This window comes from Sardina pilchardus, chromosome 14 (assembly GCF_963854185.1).
Source record: "Sardina pilchardus chromosome 14, fSarPil1.1, whole genome shotgun sequence".
NCBI lineage: Eukaryota > Metazoa > Chordata > Actinopteri > Clupeiformes > Clupeidae > Sardina > Sardina pilchardus.
In genome coordinates this window covers 11643332-11662144 of record NC_085007.1, presented here as the reverse complement: position 1 = coordinate 11662144, position 18813 = coordinate 11643332, and the positions used below count along the sequence as shown (strand labels likewise).

At 39.8% G+C, this 18813-nt stretch overlaps 1 protein-coding gene across 1 annotated transcript; it reads right to left on the bottom strand.

Annotated features, from left to right (window-relative positions):
- Window positions 1-1215: 1215 nt before the first annotated feature.
- On the bottom strand, window positions 1216-13442 carry LOC134100418 (myosin heavy chain, fast skeletal muscle-like). Its single transcript, XM_062553606.1, has 39 exons — window positions 13400-13442; window positions 12512-12727; window positions 12282-12425; window positions 12041-12197; window positions 11912-11939; window positions 11637-11766; window positions 11457-11549; window positions 11089-11152; window positions 10904-11002; window positions 10357-10460; window positions 10113-10251; window positions 9142-9260; window positions 8842-8991; window positions 8496-8666; window positions 8118-8418; window positions 7959-8023; window positions 7789-7876; window positions 7582-7699; window positions 7353-7476; window positions 7100-7236; window positions 6710-6965; window positions 6354-6596; window positions 6080-6256; window positions 5848-5993; window positions 5654-5744; window positions 5182-5571; window positions 4843-5088; window positions 4553-4749; window positions 4249-4432; window positions 4006-4171; window positions 3790-3914; window positions 3400-3708; window positions 3060-3263; window positions 2827-2952; window positions 2550-2720; window positions 2350-2454; window positions 2176-2271; window positions 1426-1557; window positions 1216-1332 (listed from the first exon to the last, which is right to left on the bottom strand). The coding sequence occupies exons 2-39, from the start codon at window positions 12713-12715 to the stop codon at window positions 1312-1314; spliced, it is 5820 nt and encodes a 1939-aa protein (XP_062409590.1). The 5' UTR covers window positions 12716-12727; window positions 13400-13442; the 3' UTR covers window positions 1216-1311.
- Window positions 13443-18813: the final 5371 nt, after the last annotated feature.

Below are 18813 nucleotides of genomic sequence, written 5' to 3'. Positions count from 1 at the left end.
TTGATTGTGGATTCACTGCATCCCGCATCTGCATCCAAGAAACTGAGCCCATCCATATTGTCTGATATTTCCTTTTGCCAGTAGAAACAAAGTAATTCCCAGTATGAGTACTGTATGTCCCACTGAGGATGAGTCTGTTGTGAAAGCTGGGCTCTCTCTTATCTAGGAGGTGGCAGTGATTTTATGCATGTAGCCTACTGTAGTGTCTCATGAATCACTGCACACTAAAGATAGCTTTAGCCACAGTTTCCCATAGGTGAATTCCCTCCCATAGACCATGGTGAGGCAACAGTAGCCTCCTGTCTCTCTCTTCCATATGCAAACCAAAAACTCTGGACAGCACGTTGCTAATGTCTGTCTTTTTTGAAGGAGGGTGCCATATCATCGACATACCCACGTTTGAGATGTTGAGGGAGAGCAACACTTGAAATACTCATTGATAGCCAATGCTGCCACTTCTGATCCAGAGGAGTTCTTGTTCTGTTAGTTTTTTGCAGAGTATGACTTGACATCATAATATGTTGTTATAGCAGTATGTGCTATAGCACAAGATCACAAGATAGAGCCATTTGGCAAGGTTTGAAAGGTGCAAAAACACCCACAAACAAACAAAACAACACTGATATCGGTCACTGTTCCACAAACTGTCCCAATTTGGCCAAATGTCAAGATGAATAAACTATCTAGCCATCCATTCATCATTTCAGAAGACTTGTCCGATCAAAGTTCTGTGGACATTGAACCAATATTTAGTCAATTGTCCATTAAGCCAGCCTATTTAAGTCTGTGAATATTATGTGCTAACATGTGACATGAGTCTTCTTACAACAAGCCTTCAACCTTAAAATACTGCACATTTGTATATTTGTTTGTGAATTTGTACAATTTTCTGCATGTCAAGATCCTAATGAAAATGTCCTGTGTCAACTACAGTATTTAACTCAGATAAGCCCTGATGAAACACAGTGAAGTAATAGTTGCTTGTCAACTATGTTAGTCCATGGGACTATCAAAATACTGGTTATACACAAGGTAAGTGTCAAGCAAGCCAAAATGTATTGTGTTCCCTTCAGATAGCTAAAAAGCGTCTCATTATTGGCAAAGAAGTCAGTTTCTATAGATCAAGAAAGGTGATTTTAAATTCAAATAAAGAAGTCGAAACATGTTACAAAAATAAGCATATTATTCTGATTGTCATTAAAAACAATATACTCATTCTGAAGAGACTTTTATTATGTACTAGTTACAGAATAGCCATAGTAATCAGGATATTAATCCAGCTCAGTGACTAGTCAGATGATTTCCCAGGATTCACTCTCCAGCCTCCTTGCCCTACGAAAAAGAAATTGGGAAATTTAACAAAACTGAATATATGAAATAAGACCACACAATAGCTTAAAATAAAATATGGTAAATGTGATTTACCTTTCCAGCATCACGGCTCTTTGCTCTCATCTTGTTGACCTGGGATTCAGCAATGTCAGCACGCTCCTCAGCCTCCTCCAGCTCATGCTGAACCTTCCTGAACTTAGTTAGGTGGGAGTTGGATTGCTCCTCCTAATAATGAGCGAATATGGTTGATGAGTTCAGAGTCTCAGAGTCATTTTGTCTCAGTTGCTGTGGCATATTTCCCAGAGCAGAATGGTAATTCTCTAAACTCCATATCATCTTATCAGTTGCGCACATCGTTGAAGCAGTTTTTCCCCATTTTGAACAAAAAGCAATGCTTTGCGTACATCCATGCAACTGATTTTGTACAAAAGTCTGCAGCTTTTTTTTTTTATTATTATTTTTGCAAATTGCTATAAAAGCCTTGGTTATCTCAGTCACTTTGAAACATATCTACTCGATACACAATAAAGTCTAACTTTGTATTTATGAAATAGTATTGCCCTAAGGTATTGTTTGTTATGAAATACTTACAGAGTGCACTGTCAAATTGACAACAATTTGACTATTTTGACATAAACGATGGCATCATGACTTGTCATTTTGATTGCACTGCACTTTGAGCAAGATATGTGCTTTTCCAACTTGTCCACTATGCAATGCACTTAGCACAAAGTGTTGTGAGAAATGTGGGAACTGCTGTGCAAATGTTCATAATGATGAAAAACTGTAATAATATGAAAGGCAAGATATTTGTCCATATATGCAATATAAGAGGCTACTTACAGCTTCCTCAGCCTGCCTCTTGTAGGCTTTGACCTTCAGCTGCAGCTTGTCAACCAGGGCCTGCAGTCTCTGGACGTTCTTCTTGTCCTCCTCAGTCTGAAAAGAAAAACATTCTGTCAATCATTGCATCCTTTAATTAATTATTGTTCCATAGTGGTTAAAGAAACTTTGTACCTGGTAGGTGAGCTCCTTGACTCTCCTCTCATATTTGCGGACTCCCTTGACAGCATCAGCACCACGCCTCTGTTCAGCCTCATTCTCATTTTCCAGCTCACGAACCTTTACATAAGTAAGGTTTACATTTAAGACAATGTCTTCATTTTATTAATTACGTTCTTGAATAATTTCCCTCTCATCCAAATGTAGTCACTTACCCTGGTCTCCAGTTTCTGGAGTTGTTTCTTGCCACCCTTCATTGCCAGATTCTCAGCCTCGTCCAGGCGATGCTGCAGATCCTTTACAGTGATCTCCAGGTTTTTCTTCATCCTCTCCAGATGAGAACTGGTGTCCTGCTCCTTCTTAAGCTCCTCTGCCATCATGGCAGCCTAAATGACAGCATGATGGTTTTTGGAAGGTAGCATGAAAACACATCTGTAACGTTCATATATTTAATACATTAGGGATGAAATCAGAAAAAATATCGCTACTTACATCAGTGATGGCTTTCTTGGCCTTGTCCTCGGCATTTCTAGCCTCCTGGACTATGTCATCAACCTCACCTTGGACTTGAACCAAGTCAGCCTCAAGCTTCTTCTTGGTGTTAATCAGACTTGTGTTCTAACATTCAGAAACAATTTCAAATATGTTAAATGGTGAAAAGTCATTTGAAAGAATTGGGGATAAAATTGAAATTATTGAGATTATTGAGAAAAATATGTCTCTACCTGAGAGTGCAGGAGGCCAACACGCTCACTGGCATCAACCAGCTCCTGTTCAGCCACTTTGCGTCCTCTCTCTGTCTGCTCCAGGGCAACTCTGAGCTCCTCAATCTCAGCCATCATCAGGGTGTTCCTGCGCTCCACCATGGCAACCTGCTCCTTCATGTCTTCCTGTCCTCTGATAGCATCATCAAGGTGCAGTTGAGCGTCCTAATAAATAAAAACATGTTATGCTACCAACAAACAGTTCAGTTGAAATCTTATGTCGTTTTATGGAGAAAATATCAGTAATAATAGTTTGATAAGACAACATAGGATTCTTGCATTATCTTATTCTCTAACTTACCTTAAGTTGACCTTGCACATTTCTCAGTTGTTTGATGGATTCTGAAGCCTGGCGGTTAGCATGGCTCAGCTGAACCTCCATCTCATTGAGGTCTCCTTCCATCTTCTTCTTGATTCTCAGGGCATCATTTCTGCTCCTGATCTCAGAGTCCAGTGTGTTCTGCATGGAGTCAATTATCCTCTGGCTGTTCCTCTTGATCTGCTCCATTTCCTCATCTTTCTCTGCAAGCTTCCTGTCAACCTCACCCTTGATCTGGTTGAGTTCAAGTTGGATACGAAGAATCTTGGACTCCTCATGCTCAAGACTTCCCTAAATAACAAAATTAAGAATTTAAAGAAAATGTACAATTTACAATTACCATTTTGTTGTAAGGTCCATCTGAGTTTCTACCTCAGCCTCCTCCAGGGCGGTCTGGATCTCAGACTTTTCAGTCTCTACAGTCTTCTTGGCCTTCTCCAGCTCATGGATGCTCTTTCCAGTCTCACCAAGTTGCTCAGACAGGTCAGAGATCTCCTCTGCATATGTGCAGTTACATTACAGTAAACATATTATATGGAAGTTGAAAAAAAACTTTTCAGTGGGATATATTTGGTTATTTTGACTCACGTTGCAAATTCTTGTTCTCCCTCTTCAGGGTCTCAAGGTGGTCTAGAGACTCCTCATAGGAGTTCTTCATCTTGAACAGCTCAGTGCTGAGAGAACGAGCCTCTTTCTGGGCACCCTCCAGCTCAGCCTGACCCTCCTCGTACTTCTGCTTCCATTCTGCCAGGACCTTTTAGAAACAGTTTTTGCTGTGAGGCTTATATTTTACCTACATTCCCCATTTGAATGATGTTTTGGAGGTATTACCTTGTCAAAGTTTCTTTGCTTCTTGTCAAGATTGGCAGCTAGAGCATTGGCTCTCTCTACATCAATCATGAGGTCCTCAACCTCACCCTGGAGTCTCTGCTTGGTCTTATCCAGAGAGGCACATTTGGAGTTGACAGCCTGTATTTGCTCCTCAGCGTCCTGAAGACGCTGGGCAAGCTTTTTTCTGTACAAAAACCACAACAGATTTCAGTTAGAGGACATGAGGATTTCCCCCCAAACAACAGAAGGTTTTAGTGGACAATATACATATATAAATTCACTTTTTGCCATCTTTAGCACATACTTGGACTCTTCAAGCTCCTCAGTGCGCTGAATGGCATCAGTTTCATACTTGGTCCTCCACTGAGCAACCTCGCTGTTGGCCTTGGACATGCCACGCTGCAGCTCAGCCTTTGCTTCCTGCTCTTCCTCAAACTGCTCCCTCAGGAGGTCACAGTCATGGCGTGCAGACTGAACAGCATGGGCCAGGGCATTCTTGGCCTGTTTGTTAACAAGAAAGGGTATTGATAAAGCTTTTCACAAAATTTGATTAATGTAATCCAATTTCTTCATTTTGTGCACTGGTGTCAGTACCTTGACTTCCTCCTCATTCAGTCTTTTCAGTTCCTCAACTTGCTGAGTGAAAGCCTGCTTGCTTCTGGTTAGCTGAGACACAAGTGCATCTTTCTCCTCAACCTGACGGCCAAGCTCACCATTTTCAGTCTGAAGTCTTGCTCTCTGAGCACTGAGATCATTTAGCTGACGGGCACCCTCATCACTCTTGGACTTGATTTCACTGAGTTGGTCTTCAAGGGTGCGGCACATCTTTTCCAGATTTGTCTGTTTATGACAATGTCCATGAGTGGCAAGTTAATGAAATTATTGTCAGTTTATTTGTTTACAAGATAGCATTAAGATAAACATATCACCAACCTTAGATTTAGCAACATTCTCCATATTGCTGGAGAGATCATCAATCTCCATCTTAAATTCACTCTTCTCCTTCTCAAGCTTCTGCTTGACACGCTGGAGGTTGTCGATCTGCTCTCCCAGCTCAGCCACGCTGTCTGCCTGCTTCTTTCGGAGAGCTGACGCAGTGGCTTCATGCTGCAGGGTGGACTCCTCCAGGTCACGACGCAGCTTCTGGAACTCAGCCTCACGCTTTTTGTTCATCTCAATCTGAGCAGCTGTGGCACCACCAGCTTCCTCAAGCCTTTCACTAATCTCTTCAAGTTCCCTGGAGAGATCAGCTCTCTGCTTTTCAACCTTGGCACGAGCTGCACGCTCAGCCTCTATCTCTTCCTCCAGTTCCTCAATGCGGGCCTATTGGGGAAAAAAATATTATATTAGTCAGACAGCAAACTGCAAAACGCTCAGAGATTGAGTTGGTGGAGAATAATCAAACCTGGAGCTCCTTGATCTTCTTCTGCAGCTGAGCACCAAGTGATTGTTCATCTTCAATCTTACTCAGAAGTTGACTTGTTTCGAAGTCCTTCCTGATTAAAATAGATTAAAGATCAGGAAAGGAATAATAATGTCTGAAGTTAGTTGCATACATGGGAATTGAACAGTGATGTGTTTTAATAGATAATGTCTTACTTCTTTATCTTCTCTTCAGACTGCTGCTTGTCATTCTCCAGATCCATGATGGACTCCTGGGCCAGCTTCAGGTCACCCTCAAGCTTTCTCTTGGCTCTCTCAAGGTCCATACGGAGTTTCTTTTCTTGCTCTAGGGAACCCTCAAGCTACCAATTAGAATTGTGGGGTGAGTGTGTGGTAAATGATCACATTTCAGTGTGAGAAGTTGTCAAATGTTGATTTTTGTACTTACATCATCTACTTGCTGTTCAAGCTTAGACTTGGATTTGGTCAGAGTGTTGACTTTGTCTTCCTCTGCCTGAAGATCATCAAGAGTCTGCTGGTGGGCCTCTTGGAGGGCTTTCTTCTCCTTTGTCAGCTTAGCAATGGACTCATCTTGAGAGGCCATCTCCTCCGTTAGGTTCTTGACCTGCACATAAAAAGTTTAACATTAGTGAACAGTGTAACTTGGATGCTTTATTTTTTTTTATATAGATTACTTCGGTCAGCCCTTTATAATTCCCGACCTTGTTCTCAGTGGCATGTTTCTCCTTCTCCACTTTGGCCAAGGTCAGCTCCAGATCATCAATGTCCTTCTTGAGCTCAGAGCACTCATCCTCCAGTTTCCTCTTCTTGGCAGTCAGCTCAGCATTGATTTCCTCTTCATCCTCCAGTCTCTCGGTTGTCTCTTTGACTTTGGCTTCAAGCTGGATCTTACTTTTGATAAGACCCTCACACCTCTCCTCAGCATCACTGAGACCCTCACTTCCCTATTGTAAATATAAGATGTCAACATTACTGATCTGATTTGTTTTGAAAACACAATGCTGAGACTGGGTATTGGTACGATTGTGAATATTGAAATTGTACAGTATAGACTTACAGATGCCACTTGCAGTGCCAGGTCATTCCTCTCTTGTACCAGAGCCACCATCTTCTCCTCCAGCTCCTTCTTCCTGGCCTCTGCCTTTGCACAGTTTTCTTTGAGTTTCTCATAGTTGTCCTTCATGTTGGCCAGCTCCTTCTCAGTTTCAGCACTCTTCAGCAGAGGTTTGACCTTGTAGTAAACCTTCATCCATGGCCAAGTCTTGACATTCATGAATGAGCGGATATTGTACTGGATGGAGTAGATAGCTTCTCTAAACAAGAAGAGTGGTGAAACGTATCCCTCAGTATTCTTTGTAGAATCATCAACTGTTTGTGAAATCATTTCTCCTTGAAATTAAATTCTCATACATCCAATTGATGAATACTTTTAATTGAAAACAATTACCTCCTTTCCATCATCTTCACAAACTCCCTCCTCATCAGGTATGCACGGCAGAGAGCCTGAGTCATTGTGACAAGGGCGGCCAGTTTCTCATCTCGCATTTCCTCAAGAGTACCCAGCAGGCCGGCTTTGAAGAACACCTGAGAGATAAAGGAAAAATTAACCATTAATCTCACATGGAAAATGTGCTCTGCTTACCTGTACTTTTGTTTGTACTCATGAGAATCAAGTGATAGATTATATGAAACTTCTCTACCTTTGTGTGTCCAAACTTGTACTGGGTATGATCAACATCAATTGATCCCAATAGCTTCTCAGAAGCCTTCTTGTTATCAATGAACTGACCCTCGGGGATGACACTGGCATTTAGCACTTTGTATCTGCATAGAATGAATACATGTACATAATATGTATACATTATTATGTTCTCCTCTCTAAATGCATTATTGAATATTTGTAATGCTTTATTTGCTTTCTCAGTTCACCTTTGCTTGAAGTCAGCATATATGATTCTGCTTGGGAAACCCTTTCTGCAGATTCTGATACCCTCAAGCACACCATTGCACCTGAGCTGGTGGATGACCAGGAAGTTCTGCATAAGACCTGAAGATATGTATATATTTTCAAGGAAAATACAAGATGTAGAATATTGAACATGTATTGTTGTATTTGTATCATCAAAAGCTCTCTACCTGGTTTCTTAATTTCATTTGGAATCAGACAACGCACAAAGTGGGGATGGGTGCTCCTCAAGTTGGTCATTAATTTGCCCAAGTTCTCCTGTTGAGATAAGAATACAGTCAAAATAGTCCTTCATCTTTCTTTTGGATGATTGATTTGTCTGTTATCGGTTTATTCATACCCTGAACTGTGATGACACAGTCTGCATGGAGCCACCCTTCTTCTTCTTCTTACCACCACCAGCCTCTGTTGACATACAAATTATGGATTCAGTAATTGAGTTACATGTATAGAGAATATTTCTGTAATAGTTTGCAGACTTGTATAGTGTTTTTGTTACCCTCAACAACAGGTGGGTACAAGGTAGGCAGTAGTTTTACTCCTGACTTCTGGTACAGTTGCACAACAGAATCATTCAGTGGATCCTTGTTCTTGTCCAGCCACCCACCAACATTGTAATCCACAGTGCCAGCATAGTGCACCAGAGAGAAGTGGGCCTCAGCCTTGCCTTTGGTAGGCTTAGGCTTTTCGAAGGCCTTTGTCTTGCCAAGATGCTGATCATACAGCTTGTTCTTGAAAGTGGTGTCCGAGGCCTTGGGAAACATGCACTCCTCTTCAAGGATGGCAAATATCCCCATAGGCTGTTAGGAAAAAATAGTTTTAAAGAGGATATTATGAAACAATACAAATCTAGCTTGTTTCATTGTTTAAAATTGACCTTCTCAATGAGCTCAATGCAAGCGGCCAAGTCCATGCCGAAGTCAATGAACTCCCATTCAATGCCCTCTTTCTTGTACTCCTCTTGCTCCAGAACAAACATGTGGTGGTTGAAGAACTGTTGCAGTTTCTCATTGGTGAAGTTGATGCACAGCTGCTCCATGCTGTTGAACTGTGTTGGAAACAGGGACCATTATTTGAGAGTGGCTCACTTGAATCACCGAAATCTTTTGGTGAACAGTCTCACAATATTGTCCTCATTTATAGTACAAATGAAAAAAGTGACCTAAGGAGACTAATTCTCTTACTACTTATACTCTTAAAATACATGGTTTTTTTATCCTTACATCAAAAATCTCAAAGCCAGCAATATCCAGCACACCAATGAAGAACTGCCTTGGCTGCTTAGTGTCCAACATCTGGTTGATACGGATCACCATCCACAAGAACATCCTCTCATAGATGGACTTGGACAAGGCTGAAACTGAGTTATGGACCTGAAACAGAATATTCAAGCAGTGCTCATCCTATGCTCAGAGACCAAACGGTAATATGCTCAAACGGTCATTTTACTACTAGTAATTCTGTCCAAATACTGCCAAGTGGTTTGTGATCTTTAATGAACTTCCTAGTGACTGAAATAATACCTGTGGTACAGTCTGACCCTTGGTGACAAACTCATTTCCAACTTTCACTCTTGGGTAGCACAGAGCCTTCAGCATGTCAGCAGAGTTCAGGCCCAGGAGATAAGCGATTTTGTCGGCCTCTAAAAACAGTGCAACAGAGAAGCATTATAGGGGTTCAAAATGTGTAGCTATAGGAAAACAATGTCGTGCTCCACAATTCAAACGGATTGGGATAGCATATAAAGCAGGTTTGTTTGTAAAATAACTTCCATATAGTTATCTAAGGTTTTTGTTGAAAATGAATATAATAAATGAATAACTATGATGCAGGGAAAAGTTTATAAAAACATTTGATTTGTGCATTACTGATGTTAGATCTTCTTCGTCTCTGCAAGAGTTTAACATGTCTGATAATTCAAAATCCCCATGTTATTTTCCATAGGAATAAAATGCAAGATACCAGATCTTAAAGATGGCATCTTTTTTGTAGGCGAACTTCAGAGGTCTATGGTTCTCGCAACTGCAGGGAATTGGTCAAAGTATCTGTCAATCAGGCACTCCAGCTTTGATTGACAATAACTTGAGCCAACAGTAAGCCAATAATATGAGACCCAGATATTATTGTAGCCAAGACATAGAGGTTTCACATGGTATACAACTTTACCAAACAAACCCTACCCCTCAAAACTTTAAATTTCTTTAAAAAGAAAAAGAAATGTATGGAGACAGAAAAATGGCCTTTTCTCCCAAAATGCATACTGACAATAAAACTTTTACTACACAAGAACCCCTTTGAGTAGAAGCATAATCTTAGTGTCAAATGAAAGCTAATCCTCTGGAGTATGTATCTAGATCCCTTGGCAGTGGGGGTCTCAGTTTTCAAAAGAGGTTGAGCATTTGACGATTGACCAAAGTATGTGGGAACAGTGCCCTCCTGAGTAGATGATGTCGGGCAAAAACATTTAAAAGTGCCTGCAGGTTAATTATCCTACCCTCAGTGCCATCAGGCTCAGCCTGCTCCTCACGCTGCTTCTGCTTGAATTTCATGTTGCCATGATGGAGTACAGCACCAGTCAGCTTGAAAATGGTCATTTTCTCCTCATTGGTGAAACCCAGGATGTCAATGGCATTCTGAAATGATAAATTATATGCTTATTTTAAACTCTGCATTTTCTGAAATAAGAAACCACAGATTTTGAATATTAAATGGAGAACATAGACATATGCATATCGTACATCTGTGGCCACCAACTCCTCTTTGTCATCAATGCTGGCCACAGTGATCTGACCCATACTGCACATTGGGAAGTCATAGGGGTTGGTAGTGATGAGGGACATTTCTGTAGGGAACAAAACATGTGCACCATAAACATCATAAACACATCTTCAGCTTATGCTGCAAAACATGAGTTACAATAACAAGTGTTATTATTGATCTTATATTAAGATCAAAATATCATTTTTTCTATTGTTTTTAGTATAAAAAGACTTACTTCTCTCGAAAGATCATTTTGACTTAATTTAAGAGGACTTATCAAGATAAATGTACTCAATGCACTGGCAAACTAATTTGCTTGTTTCAGGAAGCGATGTCTTAAATTAAGTTATTAAATCACAAGTTATTTCACAAGAAAGCACTGTTTATTTATACTGAAAACAATAGCAACTATTTGTTTCATCCTGATATAAGATTGTTAACACCTGGTTAGATTTGATTAGATAAGCATGTTTTGCAGTGTTTCAACATATAATGTGTTATTGTTATTTGAAGGGGTTAGCCTACCAACTAGCTCAGGCATGTGATTGGTCATCATCTGATAGAAGATGTGGTAGCCTCTCTCATCAGGAAGCTGGAATGTCACTCTAGACTTCTCCAGCAGGTCTATTTACAGAGGTAAGTATGTAGTTTGATTTGACAAAAGGCAGCAATAATAAAACATTTTATAAATATAGGATAATTATACTTACAGGTCTCAATATCAGCACTTGCCAGTTTCCCAGATGTGCCAAAGTGAATTCTGATGAATTTACCCTAATTGATATCACAGTTTGAAATTAGATTTATTCATTTAGCTGACATCTTTGACCAAAGTGAGGGAAATAGCATTCAATAAATAGTGAATGGAAAAGTGTAAAATTAAATATTGCCTTAACTAATACAAAAAGCAACAGACAATAGTGCAGAGGCTCACGTAGAAATGAGAGGGTGTTTTTCAACAGTTATAATAATCTGAGTACATGATAAGTGTGAGTTAAAAAAAAAAAAACAATTAAGAAGTTGATTATCTAAAAACTACAAAACTGAAGTAAGAGTTAAGATGAGAAACCAAACTTACGAAACGTGAAGAGTTGTCATTCCTCACAGTCTTGGCATTACCATAAGCCTCCAGCAGTGGATTGGCAGCAATAATCTGGTCTTCAAGAGAGCCCTGCAAGTCAATAGAAATATTATTAATGAAGTTCATGTCTGTGTTGCTAATTATGTTGTAATTAGCCTATACATATGCAAGGGGTACCTTCATTTTTCCAGAGCTGGCTGGTGGTGGTGCCTCTTGCTTCTTCTTGTCACCACCAGCCACTGCAATTGTTGCAAAGTACTGGATGACACGCTTGGTGTTCACAGTCTTGCCAGCACCAGATTCTCCGCTGTATTAAACAGAAGATATTGCTATTTTCTACATCACGATTACAAAGTGGATCAAAAGATTATATAGAAGATAATGCAAAGGTATAACCTCACAAACCTTCTATTAAAATCATAAAAAGCTGTAAGGCATGCATTGACTCTTACGTGATCAGGACTGACTGATTCTCCCTGTCTGTGTAGCAAAATAGAGTTTAACACAAAAGGTACATTTTACATAAATTAATGAAAAATATTATGTTTCAATATTATTCAGTGTTTAAACTAAAAGCATACCTTGGAGCATGAACTGATAGGCGTTGTCAGAGACAGAGAAGATGTGGGGTGGGGCCTCCACGCGCTTCTTGCCTCTATAGGCATTCACCACTTCTGCATCGTATACTGGGAGCCACTTGTAGGGGTTCACAGTGACACAAAAAAGTCCAGAGTAGGTCTAGAATGAAGAAATGAAGGAGATTGGTTTTCCAGCTTTTCTTTGTTTTCATTATTTTAATTTGTTCAAATGTGTAATGCTTACGTAGATCATCCATGCTGCATAACGCTCTTTGAGGTTATACAGGACAGAGGCTTCATTGAGGTGGGTCATCATGGCCATGTCCTCAATTTTGTCATACTTGGGAGGATTCATGGGGAAGACTTCATCATCCTTCACTGTCCTTTCCTAAAACCAATATGGAACAACACTAAGAAAAGCATTCAAGAAACTGTGAAAAATGCATTTTATCATCAGATCACTAACAGCCCTACCTCCTTGGTTTCAACTACTTCAACAACGACTTTGCCGCCATCCTTCTTTTTAATTGATCCTTTGACATATAAATCCTCTTTGTCACACACATAGCAAGCACTCTTTGCATCAAAGGGCTTGGATTGGGCCTCAATTCTCTCCCTCTCTGGCTTTCGAAGGTAGATGGCAGCCTTGCCAAATACGGCCATTTCACCGTCCCCCATTGTTGCTGGTTTCTGTAATTAATCATACATGAAGACCAGACAGTTTCAACAGAAATCCAGATAATATAATATAATCATAAAATCAGACATGTACAGCTACAGTACTGGAAATAAAGTGGTTGACAATCTTTAGGGGACAAAACATGGAAAACCACAGTTGTTTTCCAGGCCTTTATACTGTATACGGTGCTTATCAAAGTACATAAGGTACTCAAACTGTAAAATTCATTAAAAAGCCACATACAAAACAGTCTTTTGATATGTAAATAATAATGGAAACAATTTATATACTGAATTATTGTCCTAAAATCGATCCCATCATCACATACACATTGAAAACACGCTATGCAAACTATTGAAGTGATTTAGGAGCATATTAATTGACTCTGACATTTTGCTTCCCTCTTGAAGTGTTTCAGGCAGTAAGATATCGATGAATTATGATATCAAGATCTGTGAAGGCACTAGAGTCTTAACTAGGGACATAAGAAAAGTAACGGTGTAGACATATTGGTGCAATGATTGCATATTTATACAAGTGAAGACTTGAATGGAGCTACACTTGTGTCACAGTTCATACTGTAGCAATAATTTGTAAATGCCCCCCAAAACATTTTGTTTTCTTGAAGACAATACGTTGTTTAATCATTTAGCTGTTCAGATAAATCAGATGTAGAGCCTTACCTTTTCCTCCCAAGATCAGATGGAAATGTTCAGTTGTTAGTGTCTGAAAAGGATAAATCGGTAAGTGTTTAGGAATACATGTAATGTAAATACATAATGTGTAGCAGTCTTAAGTGTATGAGTTCCATGCTTTAGAGATGAAGAGATACAGTTTACCATGTGCCATGACACACGGTCTAATAGGAGGAGCCACCTTCTGTCTGCCTGTCTGTGAAAGCAAAGAATGGCTTACTGTGCACTGGATCCCTCTGGCCTCTTCTGCAGCCCTCCCAACTTCTTAGCAGGTCCTTATATTGACCTATTCTGTCAACGAAGCAGAACTCTAATAAGGCAAGGAGTGTTTGATATGTTGATGTGTTTAGATTTATTTAAACATTACCTCAACATCACTGGGACCTAGGACACAAAAAACCCCAGCAAATTGGGGTAGGGGAGGGGGGATGCGGTTGTGCAACTGACCACAGTGCTTGTAACACCAAGTGCCCAAGGGGACCCTTGTTTGAGTCCGTCCAAGGTCATTTCCTGATATTCCACTCCATCTATCTCTTCCACTCGTTTATAAATATACAGATATTTATTTATCTATTTATTTTTCATGGGATGTGTAAAATCAAGCACCTAGATTATGATTGAAGATGGTGCTTGATTAACTCACCTGTGGGACCTGATGAAACCAAAGATCCTTCATACTATCCTCTGCTTTAACCCTCTCTGATGAAACCCATGAGTAAGAGTTCAAATGTAAAAGCCTCTAAACGCCACTTCCATCACAAATGAGACAACAATGGTGTGTGAATGCTCTCCACACATAATATACATTACTGTAATCAAATAATTTTGCTTAAATACTTACTAAATACCACTCTGAAATTTCGATTTGAAACAAACAAACAGAAATGCTCATTTGTACTGTATAACCAGCAAACTTGGTGGTTTATTAAAAAAAGGGCCAATCAAATTCAAATAGGCCTATGTCTTTTCTTAGGATGGTTTAGCGTTTATTTAACTGATAAATTAAATTTAAACAATTGAAAAAACATTTGATACCTGGAGATGCTCATTATGGTAATAATCTATGGTTTTATTTAACTGACCAAAAACAATTCTGGAATAAGAAGTTAATGGAAGGGGCACATGCTGTCCATGTTGGCAGTATTGTCCATGAATATGTTTTCATTATGAACATAGTACAGAACAGTTGGCCTATACTTTTATACCAGTGTGATATAAATGCAATTGTTATTATATATCATAATTAAACTGCAATAGCTGTCCCTTCTGTTTGCCTAATTGTGCTTTTATGGCAAAGGGCTTTCTTGGCTGTTTTGTGTGAAGACTGTGAATATCAGATTACAAAATGTTATTCCCCAAAGATATGTAGGCTCCCTTAAATAAGTTGCATGTAACTAATATGACCCTCAAATATGAATGTGCTGTATTCTATTTATGCCCACTATGCATACTTAGCATGTGGCAGTACTTTTGTTTTGGCAGTGTTTGAACTTGTACATTTTATGGCAACATGAAGAGCATAGCAGTTTTATTACTGGTGTTAAGTGACAGATTTGTTAGGCTCTCTCCCTGGGCACACTGTACCGAAAGTGCAAAATGGACATCACTGGTAAAATATTGAATCTTAAAAGTAGGTATCAAGAAATAAGAAGCAATAATTTATTTTCTATTACACTATTCAACACGTATTACCCTTTCCCAGGCTAACCGTGTTGGTCAATTAGTTTGTTTATTATTATTATTATTATTTTTGCTTTTCAAATGTATGCGATCAGCTTCCAGCTCTAATTGAAACACCATGCTGTCATTACTATGAGACTGCACTCTTAAAAGGGTTCTTGGGGTGCTATATGGAACCATGCAGGCTTTAAAGAATCCTTTGGGGTTCCTGTGATGAGCCCTTCAAAATGGTTTAAAGAACCATTTAGGGGTGCCATATCTGAAGCATGCAATAGAATATTTTTTGACTATTCTATTGAGTTTGTGTATATTTATTTGAGTGTATGTGTATATTCAGTTCAGTTTGAAGGCACAACTGAATGTATCATCCAAAAGTGTGTTTCAGAACTATTTCCGCTTATTGATACTGGCTGTAGGCAACAGAGAGAGCAGTTAACCCACCCTTTCTCGAACCAGGATCTACTGCGTAAGAAACAGCAATGGCAAAGAGCCAGACTTGTTTATAAGACAGTCAGAGGGTATACTCAGCCATACAGTGACAGTACATCATCACACTGCCCTCTCCTTTGGGAAGTAGCTTTCACATAGATATCCGTTTCACAAGGTCACCGAATACTGTTGGAATGAAAAAAAAAAGCTAGACAACTATGAGCTCTGTGGGAATGTACTGTACATAGGAGCTTACAGACATGGCCCCAGAGTGCATGTAGCATTATACAGTAATTCCTGGCTACATCAGTTGCTGGCTGTAGCAACTCAAGCTAGGTAAAAAAGATTGTTTCCATTTTTTCGTACCAACAGTACTCTGTGACCTCGAGAAGCGGAGATCTATGTGAAAACTCGCCGGATTTCTCCTTTAAGCAGGGTGGCGTCTTTCCACCAGCCATACTTTCTTCTGTACCAGCCAGGTGTCCAACACATTTCACCCACCTCTGGGATCCCTCACAGCTGTCAACCTTTCCTAGGGGGCCATACCGTCACGTAGTGGGTACTCTTCTAATACTCTTCTAACACCATCATAAAATGTTAAGCTGATCCACTGATGTTTTGTCCTTAGGATTTTGTTAGTGGTATTCGGCTGCCTTATCAATATTAGCTACAGTATATACTATTGTCTGTTATCTAAATTTGCAGTGCAGTACTCTGGAGCACATATTGAACTGTTGGAGGTGGGATTATTTATGGCCTGTCCTGTGCCTGATGTAGTCATGCCTGTCGGTACACTGCTTTATTTTTTTGGAAGCATTTGGCATTTGTGTCTGTGACCTGCGTTGAATAAACCACATCGTCCAGCCCTTTTGATGCGGCTCTGCCTAGCAGCCCTCTACACTCGTTTGGACTCTGCAACTTACAGCACCTTGGATTGGGAGTGAAGTGTGCTAACAACTAAGTTAAAACCACAAGGCACTGGCATGGCTGTAGTGTAACTCAAGCGAAAAAGGACAAAAATGTGTTTTTATGAATGAAAATACATCAACTATATATAGTGGAAAAAGTATTTTTTTTGTTGATCATGCACTACAGAGCTAGCACGGGCAAAAGTACAGCCCAAAATCGCAAACAGTGGATTAGCATGGGGCCACGAGCCAAGCGCTTTAAAAATCGCATTTTTAACCACTAATATTAGGCTCATTCGAATTGAGCTGCGGCTGACTTAGGCTGGCTTCATACGTCAACGTGAGCTTGAGATTTTTACCGGGAGGGGCGAAAGTTAGACACAGCTGGTCCTGGACAGTCCTGCTACAGTTTGCCTGACGTGACTCGCATGAGAAATCGCGCAATTTTGTGTGCAATAAATACAGTATACGACCATCCTTATTAAGAATATTCTTGTTTGCCGTAACAGTCGGAAAAAAACACATTGGGTCGGTCGGTCAAAATATTTTTTTTTTCACAATTTAAAGTAAAAAAAAAATTTAACAGTGTTTTTGTAGGTATGAATTTAAACAAATGTGGGTCACCGACTCATTCTGATGCATGTCATATAGACCACAAAACATTTTTGAAATCTTATTGAAATCTTAGTCTAATACATGTTTTTTGGATAAAACATTTTAGCTTGAGGCGACACGGTCACCATTAGACTAATGGAGAGAATGGATAGGATCATTACCATTATCATTATCATGCCATCATTACAGTCAAACAGGAACCACTGACAGTGAATGAAAGGAAGCGTAGCCTACACAATACGCCTTAGGAGACGGGGAGGCTGAGATATCATTCCAAAACTCCGGTAATTTATTTCATATAAAATGTAGGCCTACAGGCTAAAAGAGCGGGAACTGCCATCAATTCCGACATACCCCCATTCCGACATGGAGCATGTGCAACAGGTGTCCGCTCAAAAACACTGAACTGATTCACTACTAAATCTCAATCTCTAGAGTCTATTTCAAACGTACCATGGGCGCAGTGATATCACGCAGCATCTGAAAATAGTCCCCATAGGCAACAAGCAGTAGTTGTGCATAATATCACTGCGCCCATGGTACGTTTGAAACTTCACTTGATTATTACGGATGAGATGAGATGCCAGATGAGAGTGTAGTTCGATGTCAAATCAGCCAAGCCAGGTTTCATTTTCAGTTGGTCTTATTGCAATAACTTGAGAAGAGACACGTTTTAAATGGGAAAATTACCGGAAATTTTAGTCACTTTTAAGCATGATAATATCAGGCGAGATGCTAATGGTCTAATCCGATTCAATGATCTATGCTAGGCTGAAGCTAAAAGTTGTATCGCCAGACTCACAGAATGGCTGGATGAACGGGAAAAAGCTAAATATCAATTGTTTTGCTCGAGGGCAGGTGGAAAATCCCTTTAATTTGAACGTTTAGTGGCGGAATATCCCTTTAATTTGAACATTTAATTATCAGGCATTTTCTCTTTAACTCCAATCACTCAATAAAATTATAAAAATGAATAATGTGTTGCCTTAAAAATAAGTAATATAATCAAATAAATAAATAAATATGAAATCTCGCGAGAACTCTGGATTTCCAGGGTAGACCTCTGAAGTTCGTCTACAAAAAAAGCTACCATCTTTACCCAAGATCCGGTATCTAGAGATATATCTAGAGATCTAGAGCACACTCTGATTTTTGCAACCCTTTTACTGTTTATGTTGCTACCCTATGGTTGCTACCCCATAGCTAACTTACAACAAAGATCCTTAATTACTGCTCCGCTTTAACCCTCTCTGCTTACAATGCAACTTGCCGTTAGCTTCAATTAACTCCCGGATCTCCTTAAGGGCAAAGGTGGCAGCTTTAGATCCTTTTTGTAGGGCAACTTCAGAGGTCTATTGATTACTCAGCACTCGAGCTTCATTTACCCATCACTATACTAGAGTCTACACATAAAACGAAGCACCAACAACGTAGTTCATGAACCCGAAGTTTATGACAGAGGACGGTTAAAACACTTACCAATTCTGCTAGCCTGACGAGCCAGACCCACATCAAGATGTAGGGTCTGGACACTCACCGTAGACAGGGCTCAATCGGAGGGGTGGGATAAACAGTTGTCTTTCAAATTCCCTCTCCGCAATAGGATAACGCTAAATGAATCATCTTCTTGTTTTCAAGTAGCAGGATGCGTAACCTTCCCTATCCACGCAATAGGATAACGCTAAACGAATCATCTTCTTGTTTTCAAATAACAGGATGCGTTACCGTCGCAACTTCTGGTCGCATGTCAGTCACCATTATGTTAAGCCC